Raw genomic sequence first — 21,761 nt, forward strand, 5'->3', positions numbered from 1 at the left:
GGACAGCTAACATCAAAACATCATTAAAAAGGACAACAAAGAATGTTCTTTCTGCGCCAACTCAGTAAGCTCAAACTGCCCAAGGAGCTGCTGATCCAATTCTACAGAGGAATTATTGAGTCTGTCATTTGCACCTCTATAACTGTCTGGTTCGGTTCTGCAACCCAACAAGAAAACACAGACTTCAGAGGATATTTAGAACTGCAGAAAAAATAATTGCTACCAACTTGCCTTCCATTGAGGACCTGTATACTGCACGAATCAAGAAGAGGGCCGTGAAAATATTTGCAGATCCCTCGCATCCTGGACATAAACTGTTTCAACTCCTACCCTCAAAACGACGCTATAGAGCACTGCACACCAGAACAACTAGACACAAGAACAGTTTTTTCCCGAAGGCCATCACTCTGCTAAACAAATAATTCCATCAACACTGTCAGACTATTTACTGAATCTGCACTACTATTAATCGTTTCATAGTTCCCATCACCAATCTCTTTCCACTTATGACTGTATGACTATAACTTGTTGCTGGCAATCCTTATGATTTATATTGATATATTGATCATCAATTGTGTTGTAAATGTTGTACCTTGATGAACGTATCTTTTCTTTTATGTACACTGAGAGCATATGCACCAAGACAAATTCCTTGTGTGTCCAATCACACTTGGCCAATAAAAAAAATTCTATTCTATTCTATTCTAATCCGTGCTGTTTTGAAAGTTTATTGAAAAAGCATATTCATTAATCTTCAAAGTTGCTTCTGTGCAGCCCACATCACAATTTCAAAGCTTGGCTGTGTTCCCTAATGCTCATGTCTGAAAAAGGGCATTGAGTAACCATGAGTGACAATGCACAAGAGACTTGTTCAGAAGGGCAATAATCACTTTTATCCCTTTTAGTCTACATTGTCCGGCAGCGAATATATCGCAACTCCAATTGTCACTCATAAACCTGATTTCATTGATGGTCTTTAAACAAGTTGGTCCCTAGATTTTCATGGCCACTGCTAATCTGGGCAGTGTTTAGAAGTGTCTTACCTTTCTCTAAATCAGGAGTCGGGTTGGCTGGGGAATTCTGGGAGTTGAAGACTTAGAATTGCCAAGATTGGACACTCCTGCTCTAAATTTTAGTTGTTTAGTGGCTTGCCAAATAGACAGGATGATCTTTCCTTGTATCATTGTGCATCTTGGAGGGTACCTAAAACAAGGAGGGACTCATTTGTCCCAAGCCATCAAGTCAAGTGCAGTTATTTTTAACCAATTCATAACTTTGTGCAGTGGATGACTTGTGGGATTTCCCTCTCCTTCTCCTTCAAAACCTCAAGTGCAGATGATCTTTTGAATATCTGCACTTGAGGTTTTAAAGGAGAAGAGGAGGCAGGAAACCCACACTCTTCAGCAGAAATTCTATTATGCCTTTTGCTAGGCCACCACTTGAGGAAGGCAGGTACACTGTGTCTATATGGAACAAGGACCCTGTTCTTATTCTTCGGGGATAACAATATAAGCAAACTGTTTTTTGTCATGGGAAGAATCTCCTGAATGATTACTTTCAAAATTATGTGGAGGACTGAAAATAAAACGGGACAATTGCTAATAGTCTCCAGTATAATAATAGGCTATTTTTTTAAATTATTCCTTCAAGTCAGTCTTGACTTATTTTAGATTTTTTTAAAATCCTTATTCTGACCTAGGCTTCCTTAGAAAGTAAACAGCACAATCCTAGTCCTGGCAAACCTCTTTTATTCACACGGGTGTGAATTATTGTCATTCACAGTCCCAAAGGCTTCTCAGACAGTCTTTCAGGGGAATGTTTATAAACACCCACCTTATCTCCCTTGGAATGCTGCCAGAGAACTAATTGTGGAATGCAGGGCAAGGCCAAATTTAGCACAGAGTCAAACAGAACTTTCCAAAGCTTTAACTTGACCAGATGAACTAATTGCTTCCTGCAAAAGCTCATGTCCCGTTCACTCCTCTTTTATGTCTTATGGGAGGGGCCAATCATCTCCAAGCCTTACTCCCAAGTCGACTGTGTTTTCTTAATTGTTCTTGTCTTCTGGCAGCTCGGCGCATGTGTATCCTAGGAACAGGCTCCCGCTATTCTTCTGCCTCACTGGTGTCAGACTCTGGAGACTCCGGAGGCAGCAAATAACTATCAGATGGCCTTGGCCCCCTCTCTGCCTCCGACTCAGAGCCTCGTCCAAGCCTTTCCCAGACTCCAGGACTGGCCCATGTTCCTCCCCAACCTCCTCACTGTCCGAATCTGCTGTCAGCTCTGCTGGCTGTTGGCGGGCCACAACAATCCTGCAATAACAACAACAACCACAACAAAATAAGTCAAGGTGGCAAACATACCTAATACACTTTCCTCCTATTTACCCTTCTGATGTGAGTTAGGTTGAGAAAGTGTGACTGGGCCAAAATAACCCAGCTGACTTTGTACCTGAGTCAGGACTAGCACTCACTTTCTCCAGTTTCTTAACTACTAGAGCAAGCTAGCTGTTCGGTTAAGTTTTTGTTGATGTTAATTGCCACACATCACATACTCTTCCTCAGAAATCACAGGACTTATCAATATAGCTGTTCAGTAACTAATTTGTCATCCTAACCTAACATCCTAACTAGTACAGAGTTAGTACAAAGAAAAAAAATCACATTTGTCAAACTGATAACAAATTCAGGATTGTGTGGCTTGCTTCAAGATGCAAACTCATAGATGAATAGTGATAATCGTTCAATTGTAGTAGCATCCTATCACCCATGATTTCTTATATCCAAATATGAAGGGGTGCTGGACAAGGATGAACAGAGTGCTCGTCTAGTTGGGTAATGGGAAGAGGGCTGAAGTTTTCAATGAATGATGACCAATGTCAGATAATTCCATAATCAAATAATTCCATAATCAAATGTTCATTATTTTATCAGATTGTTATATTTGAAAGGGGAATATCACGGGCCATATGATGAGCTGAAATCCTTCTCGTCATTGATATAAAAGTGTGTGTTCATTGCCAAAAAGGAAGTTAATTCATAGAAAATAAGTTGCTGAGATTGCATTTTCATAATTCTTAGCCTTAGTCCCTTCTACATTTGCTCAATTTTTCTTTTCCTTTGGTAGGACTTTGTAACAGAGGTTGCTTAGTCTGGGGATCTGTGTTTTGTTCCTTAAGGATTCCATATTCTATTGTTTACGTAATTGGCTTCACAAATATGCTTAGCTTTAATCTTCAGATTCTAAGATTTCTTAACAGGGAACCTGAACCTTCCTGTGTTTGCCAATGTATTGTTGACAGGAACAAGTAGAAGGCAGGACTGGACTGGTAGGAAGGAGTAACACTATAGCAATCAAGTAGAAAAATGGAGAGTTCTTGGTTTATAGGTGTGGTTTGATGTTATTATACTCAAGTGATTTTCTTTGCACTAATTGTAACAGATTTGCTACTGTTTTCCAAAGCTGTAGTATATCTTACTCAAGATGTTACCCTCAGACTCAGCTATTATTTTTATAAATGCAGGTTGTTACATGTTATTTAAACGTAAGACTCATGGAATTATATTTCATTCAACTTTCATTATGGATATAAATTTCTGAAGTAAAATATGTCTTTCTGATCATATCTTCATTACAAGCCAAGGAGAGTAGAAAAGGACTATTTTACTCTGATTAGCACACAGAACATGCATTTTAAATTATTCTTAGTGATGTCCATGTGTGTATGTACTTAACAACTGAACCTTAACCCCAACCCTAATTATTCCCTGGGCATACTGTATAGGGTTAAAAAAAAACCAAAGGTACACAATAAAACGATTTCTTATGATTTCTTTTTGAAGTTTGGCCAGATTCCATTCATAAAAAAAACCAAAACCATTTGAAAGTAGATTTTATATTTACAAATATTTCCTGCAATATTCTGCAAATCTTTCCCTTAGAAAAGAAATATGAACTGGAGCTTTTCTTTTTGGCATTATTCCCAGTCCCTCTTCATTGTTTTATTAACGGCTCTATACTGAAGGACCATGAGCTGGGCTAAAAAAAATGGCTTTTTGTAATTTCAGCTTGAATGTGATTGACCAATTGGATAAAAGGAAACATTTTCTACTACACATCATCTTCTAAAACGTTATGGAGATACTAGTCATTTCCACTGAAGTATTCTGTTTTGGTTTCCTACCATTCTGGATGTGCCTCTCCTACGAAATTTGAGCTACTATTAAAGAAGAGTTTTGTCCTATGAGACCAAATACATATAGATCAGGGGTCTCCAACCTTGGTCCCTTTAAGACTTGTGGACTTCAACTCCCAGAGTCCCTCAGCCAGCAAAGCCAGCAAAGCTGGGAGTTGAAGTCCACAAGTCTTAAAGGGACCAAGGTTGGAGACCCCTGATATAGATAGTAGGCTTTTTTTTCTTTCTCTTACCACCAATACAAATGGAAAATTCAACTTTGCTTCCTAAATTTGTAATAGCCATTTTTAAATTATAACATTTAATACTATATATCACCGGTGTCAAACTCAATTGCATCACATGACATTTTTTACCTTTGTGGGGCCAGGGTGGGTGTGGCTTGCATGTGACACATCTGGCCCAAGAGCTGTGTTGTGTCTTGTCCGCTCTCACAGCAGCCGGGGTCTGCTTATCTGCTCCCGAACACGGAGGAATGTATGCCTCCCGGCCCCAGTTCTGGCTCCATGCCCAGACAAGCTGCAGAGGAGGGGGCACCTCCCGGTCCCAGCCCTGGCTCCATGCCCAAGCAGGCTGCAGAGGAGGGAGCATCCCCCGGCCCCAGCCCTGGCTCCATGCCCAGGCAAACGGAGCAGCTAGACCCCTCCCCCTCCTCCACAGCATGTGAGCCTGAGGAAAGTTTACTTCCAACAACAGCTGATTGGAGTGACCCTCGCATCAGAAGATTGGATAGGCGGAGGCAACAGAAGGAAGGGAGGGGCAGGCCTTAATGAGTGCTGAGTCATGGAGCCACACCCCATGGCCTATATAAAGGATCTGCTTTCTGGCAGTCTCTGAGTCAGGCAAAGTCGAACTTATCTTGCTGAAGTCACTTACTGGTCTCCTGTCTGCTCTGAGGACTTTGGGCAGAGCTGCAGAGGCAAGCCTGATTCGGATTTCCCTGACCCGGCCGTCAGCGGAGGAGTGGGACACGACAAGCTGCCAGTTTGACACCCGTGCTCCATACTAAGAAAGTCCATGATTTTATGTGCTGTTCTTTTCTGATTTGAAGACATTCTTCCACTGAGATTCTGGGAAACTAAGAGTATGAGACTGGACTACAGGGTTTAATACTGTATTAACAATCAGAAGACAAAGATGTTAACAAATAATATGAAAGTATAAGATTAAGTAGAACTAATGTATATAAGTGTTTTTAAGATTGAGAAAAGTATTATGACAAATATGAATTGTATGTTATTTCAGAATAATTGTGTAAAGACAGATATGTTAAGATAGGAGAAATTAAAAGAGAATGTTGGGGAGAATTTCTGTGATAAAAATCGTTTTGCCAAGAATGTTTTTTCAGACAATACCTATTTTGACAACCAATGATACTATAATGGCAGAAACATACATCCAAATTTATATGGCAAAGGGAAAAAAAAAACCCCACGAATTAAATGTAAACCATTAAAGATGCAAAGGAAAGAGAATTTTTACCAAATTTGAAATTGTATTTTGTTATTTATTCTGTCTGGATGGATGTTGCTAAGATACAAGAGACTTTTAGAGCTAAAAGGTCACGGCCTAAGGTTTGATAGCATGGATATTTATGGTATGATAATGTTAAAATTAACATGGATTTCAAAAATCATTTTATTAGACATTCCAAACTGAGAATATGGAATAGATATAAACCCAGGCTGTGCCTGAAAACACCTTTATAGATGTTGGATCAAGAAGTGTATCATAGAAGGGAAACAGCAGACAAAGACAAATGGTTGATGTACTGGGAACTATTGGAAAACCATCAAGAAGAAATTTAAAATTAAATCAAGAGCATAAAGGTGTAGTCATGGTAGGCTTTTGAACAATTGCTAAGACAGACTGAAATGCCTTTGAACACGTCCCTTTGTTCTACATCTGGTTCAGTAAAACACTTAAAGGAACAACCCAGAATAGCTTGGATTGTGCAAACACCAAGCCATAAACCATGAGCACAGAATGATTGCAGTTACACATTACCCATAAGTGAAGCCAAGTTGCTGCATTGTAACTTTGCTTCATCTTAGAACCGCAACTAATGAGTTTTGTGATCTATGATCAAGGGATTGTAATCACTGTGAGATAGATACAAAAGCTTTGTGATCATGGTGTTTAAAAGGTTTCAGTAAACACTATGGGTGCTTAAATTCATTTAATGGTACATATTCATGAAGATATTGAATAAAGAATATTTATGTGTATTATCGTGCATTCTCAAAATATATCATAGTTGTATCTTATATTATACAGGAATAAAATGTTTTATTCCTGTATGAAAAATGCAGAAAGTGGAAGAAAATATCCCAGTTCTGTAGCTAGCTTATGTTGCATGTACACAGACCTATATTTTGGGCAATATATAGTCGTTAGAATTTTTGATTTAATAGTATTAATGTGAATATCATTTTTGAGCAAAAATGTAATAGTTACAGCAAGTGTAAAAGGATAAGGAAGCAAAATTTTATTCTAATTACATTTTTTCTTATCTTTCCCCCACCTCTAGAATGCAATTCTCAAGACCAGGATGAATGAATGCCACTATGATAAACGCATGGACTTCTTTTATAATAGGAGTAATGCTGATACGGCGGACGAGTGGTCAGGGACGACTCTTGTAATTGTTTTATGTTTTGGCACCTTTTTTTGTTTCTTTATTTTCCTTTCAAACTCATTGGTCATAGCTGCTGTAGTAAAAAACAAGAAGTTCCACTACCCCTTTTATTATTTGCTAGCCAACCTCGCTGCTGCAGATTTTTTTGCAGGTATCGCTTATGTATTTTTGATGTTCAACACTGGCCCAGTGTCAAGAACATTAAGTGTAAACAGATGGTTTTTGCGCCAGGGACTTTTGGACACAAGTTTGACAGCTTCTCTGGCCAACTTACTGGTAATTGCTGTTGAGCGGCACATATCTATTGTGAAGATGAGGGTTCATAGTAATCTCACCAAGAAGAGGGTCACGTTTTTTATTTTGTTGATCTGGGCCATAGCGATTTTCATGGGCGCGGTGCCCACATTGGGCTGGAATTGCCTGTGCGACATTTCCACCTGCTCTTCTCTAGCTCCTATTTATAGCAGGAGTTATTTGATATTTTGGACAGTCTCCAATCTGGGAGTTTTCTTCATCATGGTTGTTGTATACATAAGAATCTACATGTATGTCCAGAGAAAAACAAATGTTTTGTCTCCGCATACTAGTGGATCCATTAGCCGCAGGAAAACTCCAATGAAACTTATGAAGACCGTCATGGCAGTGTTAGGTAAGATACGGTGAGCTGTGCTATTATTATCTTGTTTTAAAAGTTTTCTCTGCACCTGAATATATATATATTTCTATTTCTATTTCTATTTCTATTTCTATTTCTATTTGTTGTTCCATCCTCCAAGTAATTAGGACTCAGCCTGCATTCTTCTGATTCAGTACACATTCTTCAGAAAAATATACTCAGCTTATTTACATATGGTTGTTGTGTAATAGTGGAAGGGGGCTATGCAGCTGCTGACTCAATACTAAGGCTTGAAATCTTCTTTAGAGTTTTAATGCATGGATTGTTTTATTAGTGAAAAACATTCCAATTGCAGATAAAAAACTGATTCACTTCAGAGTCACCTAAATTCCCAGGTTAGTATTTTAGTGGAAAAAGAGAAATCTCCCTTCAGATGACTAATTTAGATTGTAGTTTCAGCATTCACTCTTTGTGAGGTTCTTGATATTTATGATAATAGCTTAATTTGGTCCCCTTCCTATCCATGCGAGTACTGGGGTACTTGCTTAAGGATCAGCAATAATCATGCAATACACGTGGCATATGGGAATTGCAGCAAAACAAGTAAAGTACTGTACATAGGATATCTTGTTAAGATGCTGTATTGGAACTATTTGGTTAAAAGATACAATCCATCAAAGGACAACAAATATCAAAAGGCAACAAATGAGTCTGTTAATAAGTAATAGGAGCACTGAAGTGAAAAATGGGGAGGAGTTTGGTTTGAATTTGATAGTTATCACATATGCTCAGTTACCTATCTAATTTAGAGGAGAATTGATGTATTCTGTAATTCAGGCATAAATAAGTCATGTTTAATTATTTTATTTAATTAATTAGTTAACAAAACTTTTAGAACTCCTTTGTTAGTTGCTTGAATGTCTAATATGGATTCTTAAAAATTGGGGTAGCTTGGTGTTCTACAAAACATTCTAGTTCAGATACTGGCATGATCTGAGAGCAAAAATTAGAGGATTTAGGGAATTTGTCCCCTTTAAAATCTCTTGTCTTCTGAGATATTTATTTTTACTTCTTTTTGACAATCTGGATTCCACTTCTCATCCAATTATGAACGTGCTGGCTGAAATTTAGCATATTTGAAAGACGTCAGATTAGGGAAGGCTAATAAAAAGTATAACTTTCCTTAGCTTGTGTCATATTTCCTAACTGTTAGCAACTTCATTAGGATTCCTTTCTTATGTAAGATACTTTCACAAAGACAATTTCTTCCCTCAAATTCATTGTCACCTGATAGGAAAGATGTAATGTTACAAAGAAGCATCTTGGACTCAAGCTGTTCAGCAGATGTTCAAAAAAGGACGATAAAGTGGCCTTGAGAAGCTTGGGGGTGGCTGCTTGCAAACTTTTTTACTTTTGGTCATAAGCTGAAAACCTTTCATAATTACGAATATGCCACATTAATCTTCTTAGAGTTGCCTTCTTAACATAAGATAACAAAAGAAAACACTGCTCTGTCTTGCTGGGGACACCCGTATTTTAATACTGTGAGATAGCCATAACATGCAAAAAGCAAGTTTAACGTTCTTATCTGAGCTAGACTCAAGGACATAGTCTGATAAGTGAATTCAGTCTGGCAGGTGGCTTGCTTCTCGTCTAATTAGAATTCAAAGGATGGGGGGGATATATAACCTAAATAAAAAGCAGTGTACTTAATAATAAATATCAATAATAGTCCAATTCAAGATAAAGAGTTCTGCACCTAGAGTGCAGTCTTCTGTTGTTAAAAAAAAGGTAACTGTTTTACTTATACGAACCTTTTGACACTTCTGTCTGATTTTATTTAGCAAATAGAAAACTATAGTCCATTTCTGAAATTAGAATGTATCATTTGGCAGGGGGCTTGAAATCAGTGCTAAGCCAAATAAATGAATGTTATCACTGTTATACCAATATTGTGTATGTTTATAAATTGTTGGGTATTAATGTAATTTCTTACCCTAAGCAATAAATTATGCTTAATTATAGTCATAATGTTTTGTGATGTGAAACTTCTGGAGTTTTTCTTTCTTCTTTAGGTGGTTATATATCTCTTCTTGTTTTCATTTCCTATCAGGGCATCTGAGACAGATGTTGTTCTCTATCAAGACATACTCTCTAAAAGTAGTGCTAGATCAGACATGAAGCTTTCATAGGGAAGATTAAATTAAACCATAGTTCACAAAAGCTTGCAGAATTTCCCAGTAGTAGTTGGTTAAAATCCAAAATATTAGCATTACATTTTCTTTACTATGTGTAAAGCCAAAACAAATACCCATATTGCTGCATTTATAAAAGGAAAGCTATTAAATAATTTGGTGCTCTCCAGAAATTTCACTGCAAATCTTTTTTCACTCAGCCAGCCTGTTGTTGGCAGATTATACCTTCTGAACACAGTTTTTCAGCACAGGTGATATTTACTGACATGTTTAATTTATTCCTGTTTAATACAGCTTTTTGCTGAAACGGATACTCCAAAATTTTAAAAAGGGAACTTAAGGCAAACATTTAAAACATAACATCAATTAACAATAATACTTAAAAGCATGGCGTAGGAGATGCAACTCTACAAATTTTTGAGATAGCAAGAGTGGGGGGGTCAAATGCAGTTCTCCGCTAATTCATTCCATAGCTTAGGAGTGATGCAGGATGCTAACTTCTATGTAGCAGATAAACAAACCTCTGACAGTGAGAGTATCTTTAAAAGGGCCTCTTCTGTAGATAACACCAGGACAAGTTTCTAACAACAGAGGTGGTCCTCCTAGAGTCATGACCCAAGCCATTAAGGGCTTTAATGTTAAAATTTGTCTACTAAGCAACTGACATCCAGAACAGATCTTTCAATACAAGCATAGCATGATTCCTATACCTTGTAGCAATTAATAGATTTGGGTTTATCACTAACTGTAACTTCCAGAAGCTTTCCAAAAGAAATCCTGTATAGAATGCATTGCATTATAATAATCAAATCAAGGTGTACCCATTGCATAGTTGCAACCACATTTTGGATAGAGGGGACCTTTGGTTTGAAAGAGGGGTAAAATAATCCATCTGGTTAAAATTGAACACCCCTCCTTCAACAGAGGGGGAGGAATAAGAAACCAGTTTACAATGCAGCCCTTGCAGCTGTTCCAAGAAGATTCCACAACCTATTGCGCCCTGATTCAGGTGACCCTGAGAGCACTGATTAACCCCCAAGTGGTCTCAACAGGTCTCAGAGAGTGCTAGCAACCACATAACTGCAAATATACATGTATATGTGTATATATATATATATATGTATGTATGTATATGTATATATGTATGTATGTGTAATATATGTGTGCATATATATATATATATTTGTTTTCTGAGGTTTTCGCGGGTGTTTGTATGTAGGTCTTTGGTTATTCGGGTTTTCTCCCGCGTAAAATTGGAAGTATCTTGGCGACGTTTCGACGAAGTCTCATTCGTCATCTTCAGGGTTCAGCTTCATGCTTCTGGGAGCAATGTGTGATTGCAGCTGTTTCTTCCTTTTTAACTGCTAGTGGGGGTTTGAACTGATTGGGTGGGAGCTTGGCTGTGCTCTGATTGGATGGGGGTCTTTTTGTGTTCTGATTGGCTGGGGGTGTGTCCTGTTTGGGTGGGGGTTTGGTTGTGCTCAGATTAGTCTGAGTTGCAGGGGGATTTGAGCTGGTGAGCTGCACTGCTGCTATGTGGCTTCGTGGTCGTGGTCGTGCTACATCTTCGTAGTGGGTGTCAGTCTGCTGCATGTATGGATTGGAGGAGTTTGAAATGGCTAATTTTGCAGCTGCGGTCTGGCTTCTAGTCCTTGGTCGTGCTTCCTGATCAGTGTGGGTTTGGGTCTGCTTTCTGAGTGGATGTGTGGTGGTGACATCCTCTGTGGACCTCGTGAGTGTGGGTCTGGTGTCATTCCTCATGTTAAGGACTCGTTTGTCAATAAGGGCGGGTTTCCAAATGGCTGGTAGGCGGGAGGTATCATCTCGTTTGTTCATGCTGTGTGGGCATTTTTCTATCTCGATGGCTTCTCTGATTATTCTGCTGTTAAAGTGTTCAGTTTTGGCGATAGTTCTGGTCTTTTTAAAGTCAATATCGTGTCCTGTGGCTTTAAGGTGTTGGACCAGGGAAGAAGTTGGTTCCTTGTTTTTGACTGAGTTCTTGTGTTCTTCAATGCGTGCACTTATTCTTCTGTTGGTTTGTCCGATGTATGTGGTGGGGCAGGCGGTGCATGGGATTTCATATACTCCTTGATTTTCTAACTCAATTTTGTCTTTGGGGTTTCTTAGGATGGTGGATATTTTTTGGTTTGTGCAGAATGCTGTCTTGATGTTATGTTTGTGGAGGATCTTGCTGATTCTGTCTGTGGTGCCTTTTATATATGGGAGGAGGGCTGTGCCGTTTTCTTGTTCTCTGTCTTGGGTTTTAGTGGGGGGTTCTTTTTGGATTAGTTTGGTAATCTTATTTCTCTGGAATCCATTGGATGTTAGTACGTTTGTGAGAGTGTAGTTCGGTTTTAGGCGTTGTTCGTCAGCTAAGCATTTTGTTCTAGAGATGAGTGTCTTGGCTACGGAGTTGATCTGTGCTGGGTGGTGGTGTGAGAGTGCGTGCAGATAGCGGTTTGTGTGTGTTTTCTTCTGGTAGATTCCACCATCCTAAGAATGGTGGAATCTACCCGAATAACCAAAGACCCATATATATATATCTAGGAACACAAAGCTGTAAACATCAGCCTGAAGATGACAAATGAGACTTCGTCGAAGTGTCGCCAAGAGACTTCCAATTTTACGCGGGAGAAAACCCGAATAACCAAAGACCTACATACAAACACCCATAAAAAACTCAGAAAACAAATATATGTGTGTGTGTGTATATATATATATATATATATATATATATATATATATATATATATATATATATATATATATATATGTATATATGTATGTATGTATATATGTGTGTGTATATATATATATATATATTTGTTTTCTGAGGTTTTCATGGTGTTTGTATGTAGGTCTTTGGTTATTCGGGTTTTCTCCGTAAAATTGGAAGTATCTTGGCGACGTTTCGAAGTCTCATTCGTCATCTTCAGGGTTCAGCTTCATGCTTCTGGGAGCAATGTGTGATTGCAGCTGTTTCTTCCTTTTAACTGCTAGTGGGGTTTGAACTGATTGGGTGGGAGCTTGGCTGTGCTCTGATTGGATGGGGTCTTTTGTGTTCTGATTGGCTGGGGGTGTGTCCTGTTTGGGTGGGGGTTTGGTTGTGCTCAGATTAGTCTGAGTTGCAGGGGGATTTGAGCTGGTGAGCTGCACTGCTGCTATGTGGCTTCGTGGTCGTGGTCGTGCTACATCTTCGTAGTGGGTGTCAGTCTGCTGCATGTATGGATTGGAGGAGTTTGAAATGGCTAATTTTGCAGCTGCGGTCTGGCTTCTAGTCCTTGGTCGTGCTTCCTGATCAGTGTGGGTTTGGGTCTGCTTTCTGGGTGGTTGTGTGGTGACATCCTGTGTGGACCTCGTGAGTGTGGGTCTGGTGTCATTCCTCGTGTTAAGGACTCGTTTGTCAATAAGGGCGGGTTTCCAAATGGCTGGTAGGCGGGAGGTATCATCTCGTTTGTTCATGCTGTGTGGGCATTTTTCTATCTCGATGGCTTCTCTGATTATTCTGTTGTTAAAGTGTTCAGTTTTGGCGATAGTTCTGGTCTTTTTAAAGTCAATATCGTGTCCTGTGGCTTTAAGGTGTTGGACCAGGGAAGAAGTTGGTTCCTTGTTTTTGACTGAGTTCTTGTGTTCTTCAATGCGTGCACTTATTCTTCTGTTGGTTTGTCCGATGTATGTGGTGGGGCAGGCGGTGCATGGGATTTCATATACTCCTTGATTTTCTAACTCAATTTTGTCTTTGGGGTTTCTTAGGATGGTGGATATTTTTTGGTTTGTGCAGAATGCTGTCTTGATGTTATGTTTGTGGAGGATCTTGCTGATTCTGTCTGTGGTGCCTTTTATATATGGGAGGAGGGCTGTGCCGTTTTCTTGTTCTCTGTCTTGGGTTTTAGTGGGGGGTTCTTTTTGGATTAGTTTGGTAATCTTATTTCTCTGGAATCCATTGGATGTTAGTACGTTTGTGAGAGTGTGTAGTTCGGTTTTTAGGCGTTGTTCGTCAGCTAAGCGTTTTGTTCTAGAGATGAGTGTCTTGGCTACGGAGTTGATCTGTGCTGGGTGGTGGTGTGAGAGTGCGTGCAGATAGCGGTTTGTGTGTGTTTTCTTCTGGTAGATTCCACCATCCTAAGAATGGTGGAATCTACCCGAATAACCAAAGACCCATATATATATATCTAGGAACACAAAGCTGTAAACATCAGCCTGAAGATGACAAATGAGACTTCGTCGAAGTGTCGCCAAGAGACTTCCAATTTTACGCGGGAGAAAACCCGAATAACCAAAGACCTACATACAAACACCCATAAAAAACTCAGAAAACAAATATATGTGTGTGTATATATATATATATATATATATATATATATATATATATATATATATATATATATATATATATATATATATATATATATATATATATATATATATATATATATATATATATATATATAAAATACAATTATTCCATCCCCCATCATCACTTTATCAGTATCTATCCTTCCCACATTGATGGCATATGTCTACGGAGATTCTCAATCATCCAGGCCATGGTTATCCCAAGGATGCTTTTCAAAAGGCAACTAGCCTTTCCTAGTTTTTTCTTGAAAATACTTTGCTTCTCATCCAAGAAGCTTCAGAACTGCAGAAGCTTCTTGGATGAGAAGTGAAACGTTTTCAAAAAAAAGAAAACAACCTAAGGAAGTCCAGTTGCCTTTTGAAAAGCACCTTTGGGATTGTCGAATGTTTTTTCCAGCAGCCAATTTGGTTTATTTAGTTTGTCATTATATGTATCTTTATATATATATCTTTATATAAAAATCTATATACATATAGATTTCACAGAAGATAATGTTGGAAAAGCTCTTCATAACTTGAAACCATCGCTATCTATTGGACCCGATGGACTATGTGTATATTTCTTTAAAAAACTTTCCACTAATATAGCAGAATCCCTAAGCATAATCTTTGATAAAGCTTTCACTACCAGTTCCCTTCCTAAACTTTGGTCACTAGCCACAGTCATCCCAATCTTCAAAAAAGGAAACCCCAGCTTAGTCGAAAATTACAGATCAATCTCTCTCTGCTGAGTCACCTGCAAAGTCATGGAATCAATCATCAACCAATCCATCATCTCACACTTAGAAACAAACAACCTACTCTCTAATAAACAATTTGGTTTCAGGAAAAAATTACCATGCAATTTACAACTTCTCCATTGTAAAAACATATGGACTACAAATCTTGATCAAGGCAAAACAATAGATGCAATCTACATAGACTTCTGCAAAGCTTTTGACTCAGTAGTACACGATAAACTTCTCCTAAAACTAAAATCCTATGGCATTTCAGGACCCCTTCACAAATGGATATCTGCTTTTCTGTCTAACAGACAACAAGTGGTCAAAATTGGCAATACTCTATCAAATCCTGTTCCTGTCAAGAGTGGCGTTCCTCAAGGCAGCGTTCTTGGACCAACACTCTTCATACTATACATAAATGATCTTTGTGACCATATCTCAAGTAATTGTGTTCTCTTTGCTGACGATGTCAAACTATTTAACACCACAGACAATACATCTATCATTCAAAAAGACCTTGATCATCTAACCGCTTGGTCTAAAACTTGGCAACTCCAAATCTCAACCAGCAAATGCTCAGTCTTACATATTGGAAAAAAGAACCCAAACACTAAGTACATACTTGATGGACATTACCTTGCAGATGACCCCCACCCTGTTAAAGACCTTGGAGTTTTCATATCAAATGATCTAAGTGCCAAAGCCCACTGCAACTACATAGCAAAAAAGGCTCTAAGAGTTGTAAACCTAATCTTGCGTAGCTTCTTTTCCAAAAACACTACACTACTAACCAGAGCATATAAAACATTTGCTAGACCAATTCTAGAATACAGCTCACCTGTTTGGAACCCTCACCACATTTCTGATATCAATACAATTGAGCGTGTCCAGAAATATTTTACAATAAGAGTTCTTCATTCCTCTGAAAACAACAAAATACCTTATCCCACCAGACTTGAAATCCTAGGCTTAGAAAACTTGGAACTCCGTTGCCTTTGACAAGACCTAAGTTTAACTCATAGAATCATCTATTGTAATGTCCTTCCTGTTAAACACTACTTCAGCTTTAATTGCAATAATACAAGAGCAACTAATAGATTTAAACTTAATGTCAACCGCTTTAATCTAGATTGCAGAAAATATGACTTCTGTAACAGAATCATCAGTGCTTGGAATACTTTACCTGACTCTGTGGTCTCTTCTCATAATCCTAAAAGCTTTAACCAAAAACTTTCTACTATTGACCTCACCCCATTCATATATATATATATGCGCTTATTCCTCCTAATATTTACTCTTATATATGTTTATACACTATATAATCTTTTCTGTATGATACTTATATATATTGTTGTGACAAAATAAATAAATAAATAAATATTTTTTTAAATTTTTATATTTTATGTATTTTATATTTTTATATTGTGGTTGTAACCTGTATTAGCCACCCAAAGTCATGTTAGTGAGATAGGAACCCAATAATTAAACATTGTTAACTTGCCAAATCTGAGCAACTCAGAAAGAATCTCAAATGCTTAGTTGCCATCTTTATGCAGTACACTCACTGAAACAGGTACTACTTTCAAATCCAGTGATTTAAAACCAGGGAGTCTACTGTCACTCCCAGACAGGGAAGAACAATCCTATCCATATAAGACTGAACCTCTGCCCCAAGTCCAGATTCCTATTTATTAAAAAACCCTCAGTCTTATTCTCCTTAGTCCAGCACAGTATTAAACTTAACCACTGTCCAAGGGTACCCATTATTTCTTTGAAGTTGGATGCTAAGGAGCAATGAATCTTGATATCATCTGCATATTCCAAAACTTTAGATGTTCTCCACAGTAGTTTCATGTGGCACTGCATGTGGATTTATGCTTCTCCTTTTAATACGCAAGTGAAATTAAAATCTTGACAGCTAGATTTGAACAGAGGAAGTGGATCTGTCACTTTGTTTGTGGGCAAAGTTGTATTTTTTGGAAGGACTCTGACACACATTTCTGAATTTTACCTAAATCCAGAATCTAAATCTGAATCTATTCTAGATCCATGTAAACCTGGCAGATGTAAATATTTAATTGTTTTCCTCTATAGGGGAATGCTGTCAACCCATTTTACAGAAGATAACAAAGAAATATATTTGGTAGACACCATTTTGATGTCCAGACTCAATTTGCCATTAATTTCTTCAATGTTGAGACTTTTGATCAGCCTTTATGGTGATAGATAACATCCTAAGGCCTTTTTCTCACGGAATTCAAGCCTGTACACCTGCACCTCTAGGGCAGGTCTTAAGATTTTGGATTGATTTCCAAAGCTTAGTAGATATTTAGCAGCCTAAAAGATTAAAAATCTTCAAGCAGGGAGGCCTTGAAATCTGAATAGGATTACACCCTGTCTCTTTGTTAGAGTTTTTTATTCTGCAAAGTTGTGTGTCAGCAGAAATTCAGTAGGCAAATTTTTTTTCCCTGTCAGGAATATTCATTCAGAAGCTCAGTTGATGAGTTCCTGCAGTCATTAGATTGAAGGAACATTTCAAGGAAAAGATTTACAACCCTAGTTAGGAGTTATAACACTAATTGTGAAATTTTTATTTCAAATAAGATCAGTTGGCATTCATGATCCAGCTTTTAACATACATGGTCAACATTACAAATGGAATGAGCATCTGACACACAACTCTTGCTCTAATAAGTACAGCTAACAAGAATTAAAGATACCTCAAGGGACTTAATGCAAATATGTGCACTTAATGCACATATTTGCAGTGTTTCACATATGTTTCATTGCCTTTGGATGGGAAAAAAGGGGATTTCTGTATGAACTACTTGTAAAATAAAGCATCTAGCCAATCTAAACTGATGGAAACATTTTCAGAAATCAGATAAAGGCTCTGTGTGCAGTAAGTTACAACTGACTAATTTGCTCAGAACAGAAGTATATTCTTTAAGGTTGCACGTCATCGCAATTGCTTTTCAGAAGTTTCTAATTCTTTCTCCTATTATGTTTAGAGATAACAATCTACCTAAATTTTTAAACGACTGTTTCCACTCCCTGTATCTGCGTATTTTAGTGGTTGAAAAATTATTATGCTGCTTTCATTTATCCTAAGTTGTCCAATGTCTTGTTTTTATTCCCCAAAACTAGTTTTCATTTCTTAGATATTGATTCATGGCAATGAGCCAATGAGAAACTTCTTTATGGCTAATGCTATAATTCCTGAATGTGAACTCTTCGCTAGAGCCTGACAGTGTAAGAGAGCCTCTATTGAAAATTCTTTTGCTATCAGAATCTTTGGACAACTTTTTAAGAAAGGTAGAGGATTGAATAGCCACTATATCAAAGTAGATAAGTAGATAAAGTAGATATAGGCCATCATCACTGGAGGCCATCATCACTGGAAACACAAGGCATAGATTCTTTAGAATAAAAGATCTTGTAGACTAGCAGGATTGTATGCTGACTGCTAAGATTCAGTTTGTTGTAAACTAGTGTTTGAAGTAACAATAGTCTATGAGGGTTTATATTTCTGCATGTGTTTTCCAAGCTCTTGATGCTTAAAATGGTTTTCCTTATTTCTGATCCATTGCTCTTAATTCTCTCTTCATCTTGCATAATAGGCTCTGCCTGATACATTTGACCTTCACATTCACAGACTAAAAACTGTTATCTGCAGCTAGGGAGGGAAACCTGTAAAAAAAATTATTCCCTGTTTCTATTTAAGATTTTTTTTTAAGAAGACAAAAGAGTTTTGATTATGTCCAGTTTATTCATTTCTTTATATTCCTTTGAAAAAGAAGACTAGAAACCAGAAGTGTATTTGTTTGTCATCCAAATTTATGCACTCAATTTTTGTTTAGTAACTGCATCAGATACTGTCGTTCATTTAATATTCTCTGCTCTCCTCTGAAATGAAGCTTTAAGTAGTTAACCATAACTAGAAAAAAGCAGTCTGTAAAAAAACATTGGAATTATGGTCAAAATATGTACAAATTATATGTTATATGTAGTATGTATTGTATAATATGTACCAAGATATAGATAAAAAAATAAAGTCAGTCATTACTGTCCTGAATTTATGATGTATCAAGCTATAAATGTACAAACTTTTGAATGATACTACATAAAATTTTGTTGAATATTATGCTCTTTCATGTCTCAGATCAGTGTTTCCTGACTTTGGACAGTTTCAGATACCTTCAGTCATTGGGCTTATGGGTGATGATGGGATTGCAGTTCAAAGTATATAGAAGCTGCTGCGTTGGAGAGATTGTTCTAGAAGCGCTTCAGTTTGCAGATTACTTTTACAAAAGCATCTTGGCTAAAAATTCAAAACAACTTTTTGAAAAGAAAGAATATGGCATACCAGACAAGCCAGCACAAGACTTTTGGTTTGCTAATTTGAAGTGTGCTTAGCCCTTGTTGTGACATGCCTATATTTGAGATGAAATGCTATTATTTCCCCTAAGTCTTTCTTCATATAAACATATATTGCTTACATTGACAGTATACAAATGTTTTGAGTGGTTGTTTAAAAATGTTCTTTCCAGAAGGTGGAATGTAGGAAGTAATAATTGGAGCTAGAGGATTTATCAATGCAGTTTTAAGAAAAGACTTTAAGAGAAAATAGATTTAGGTTGTAAACTCTTTCAAATGACGGATTTTAAAAATCATTAAAAAGCTTCATTCCACTTTATTTACTTGTCCTGTGCAATGTTGTTCCAAATATACTAATATTTATATATTTGCAAAATATAAAAAAACTAGCTATCTACATGCCAGTTCTAGCAATAACTACTTAGACTTATATACCGCTTCACGGTGCTTTTACAGTCCTCTCTAAGCAGTTTACAGAGTCAGCATATTGCCCCCAATAATCTGGGTCCTCATTTTACTGACCTAGGAAGGATGGAAGGCTAAGTCAACCTTAGAGCCTGGTGAAATTTGAACTGCCAAATTGCAGTCAGACGGCAGTCAGCAGAAGTAGCCTGCAGTACTCTAACCACTGCGCCACAGTAGTTCAATTTCAGAAAAAAGCTGCAATTTCAGAAAAAAAATAAACAAAATTGGATGTGATTATGTTTAAAAGTTGAATTTTCCCCAAATTGGTATTGTCTAGGTAGGGTGGGATTACAACTCCTATGATGGTGATATCAATAGGAATTATGTAAATTGTAGTCCAATACATTGGAGAGCAGCAAATTGGGGAATGTTGCTTAAGATCATCTATCCTGAGAATACTTTCTGTAATTATACTTATAAGAACTTTTTTTAACATCTGAAAATGTTCCAAATTAAATCCTCTGTGTTGAATGTGCTTTGACTTATTTGGGGCTGTAAATTAGACTAGGAAGTTGAAAAACATTCTGCAAGAAAAAATGCCAAACCATTTCCTACCATTCCTAAAAAAACAGAAGAACATAATTGTGGAGTCACCAGGAATGAAGTTTGATTTAGAGGCTTCAGCATTCTTTTAGGTACAATTCATGCTCATGTGGTGCAGAATGGAAGCATGTAAAATTCACATGCAATCTTGATTATATACTCTTTATTCACATTTTGCAGTTAGAAAAGTGGAGGGCTTCCTTAAAGTTGCCCAGCAAGTCGGGCACAAATGTAGGAACTGAACTCCGCTCCCTTCCCTATGTCCTAAGAGTTACTGAACTGGATATTAGTTGGATGGTGTACTGGTAAGTTGAACTCTAGGCACGTAGTTGAATCATTTGTTTCCATATCTGCCTGGTTAAAAGATATCCAGACCACTTGAAGAAAACTTCCTTGTTGCCACAAGAACACTTTACAAAAATATTTGTAAACTTTAGAAAAGAGGTGAAAGACTACTTGAAATATAAACGGTGACTTTTTAAAAAACAAAACAAAACAGATTTTCCTCTGTATGATTTCTACCGCCTGCCTTTTGTGCAAAGCTGTAATTTTTCTATTTTTATAAGCTGGGCTGCAATTGTGGCTTCAGCTAAGCACACACTTGGTTTATGCGTAGCCATTTTCTCTCTTTCCCTCTCTTGTTTGCATTGAAATCCTAGAGTACAAACTTGCAGTGTTGGCACCAGATATGAAGACATAACACATCTGAATGCTTTATAATTATTTAATGTATCAGAAGCATCTTTAAATATTGTAGTTTTAATTTCTAATTTAATAGACTTTCTGCTAACTGGGAATTTAATAATGGGATGTAAATAAAATAAAATGCTGTAGTGCCTAAGCTTTTCTAACTTGCTCATCTACGCTTTAGTAATCATTCTGTCGTGAAGCCCCTTCAACCAATCTTTTAATGGGTGGTGCAATTATTACAGGTAAATAAGATTTGCTGCATTTATTTTTACCATCTCGCCATATTTATTTTCTTTACTGTTATAAGGCAGTAGTGAGATTAGGTGATTCAATGGAAGCTAGTTCATCTACTTTCAGTTTTAGTTTTGGACAGAAAAGGAAGTGGCGGACCCCAAAAGATCTAAGCAGGAAGTAAGTAATTAAACATGGTTTTCAATGAGATACCATAAGAGATCTTGTCTGATTTAAATTAGTCAAACTCTAATTGCAGACTTGTGCTATATTACTTGAACGAATTCAGTGATGATTTTGTGTTGCCTAGAACCTGGAAATCAAGCTTGATTCCTTGTGACTCCACAATTATGTTCTTGCATTTTTTGTACATATATTTTAAACTGTTGTTTATTTTTTTTCCCTGTACTGTACCTTCTAAGCAATATGAAGTTTCAGGAATTCCAGCATTCACTCAGATTTAATATCTTTAGAAAGCGATAAAAACTGAACATAAGATAGGGACCTTTTTTTTATATTGAGAGGGTAGACTAATTTACTCTAAAAGAAAAAGTGATGGAGTAGAGAGAAAGATTATTCATTTCTGTCCATTACTGCTGTTTCCTTACTCCCACTGTAATACACCACCGGAATGTTACATCAATAGCCTTCTACCAATTCCTAAGGAGCATTGCCTCAAGGAAAAATTACTGATGAATTTATACTCTCAAATTTTACTCCAGGATTGGATTAG

The 21,761-nt window shown here is 37.3% G+C and overlaps 1 protein-coding gene across 2 annotated transcripts in view; it reads left to right on the top strand.

Moving 5' to 3' along the window:
• The window catches only part of LPAR3 (lysophosphatidic acid receptor 3), a 44,250-nt gene that overhangs the window by 16,610 nt on the left and 5,879 nt on the right, over positions 1-21,761 (top strand). Inside the window, exons 1-2 of one of the 2 annotated variants that reach the window (XM_058177980.1) lie at positions 5,966-6,035; positions 6,726-7,482. In XM_058177980.1, the coding sequence (XP_058033963.1) occupies positions 6,033-6,035; positions 6,726-7,482 (760 nt within the window). In that variant the 5' untranslated portion in view covers positions 5,966-6,032. Of the gene's footprint in view, positions 1-5,965; positions 6,036-6,725; positions 7,483-21,761 lie in introns of those variants that run through there. The other variant, XM_058177981.1, reaches the window with a different exon arrangement.

The sequence above is a fragment of the Ahaetulla prasina genome, chromosome 3 (assembly GCF_028640845.1).
Source record: "Ahaetulla prasina isolate Xishuangbanna chromosome 3, ASM2864084v1, whole genome shotgun sequence".
NCBI lineage: Eukaryota > Metazoa > Chordata > Lepidosauria > Squamata > Colubridae > Ahaetulla > Ahaetulla prasina.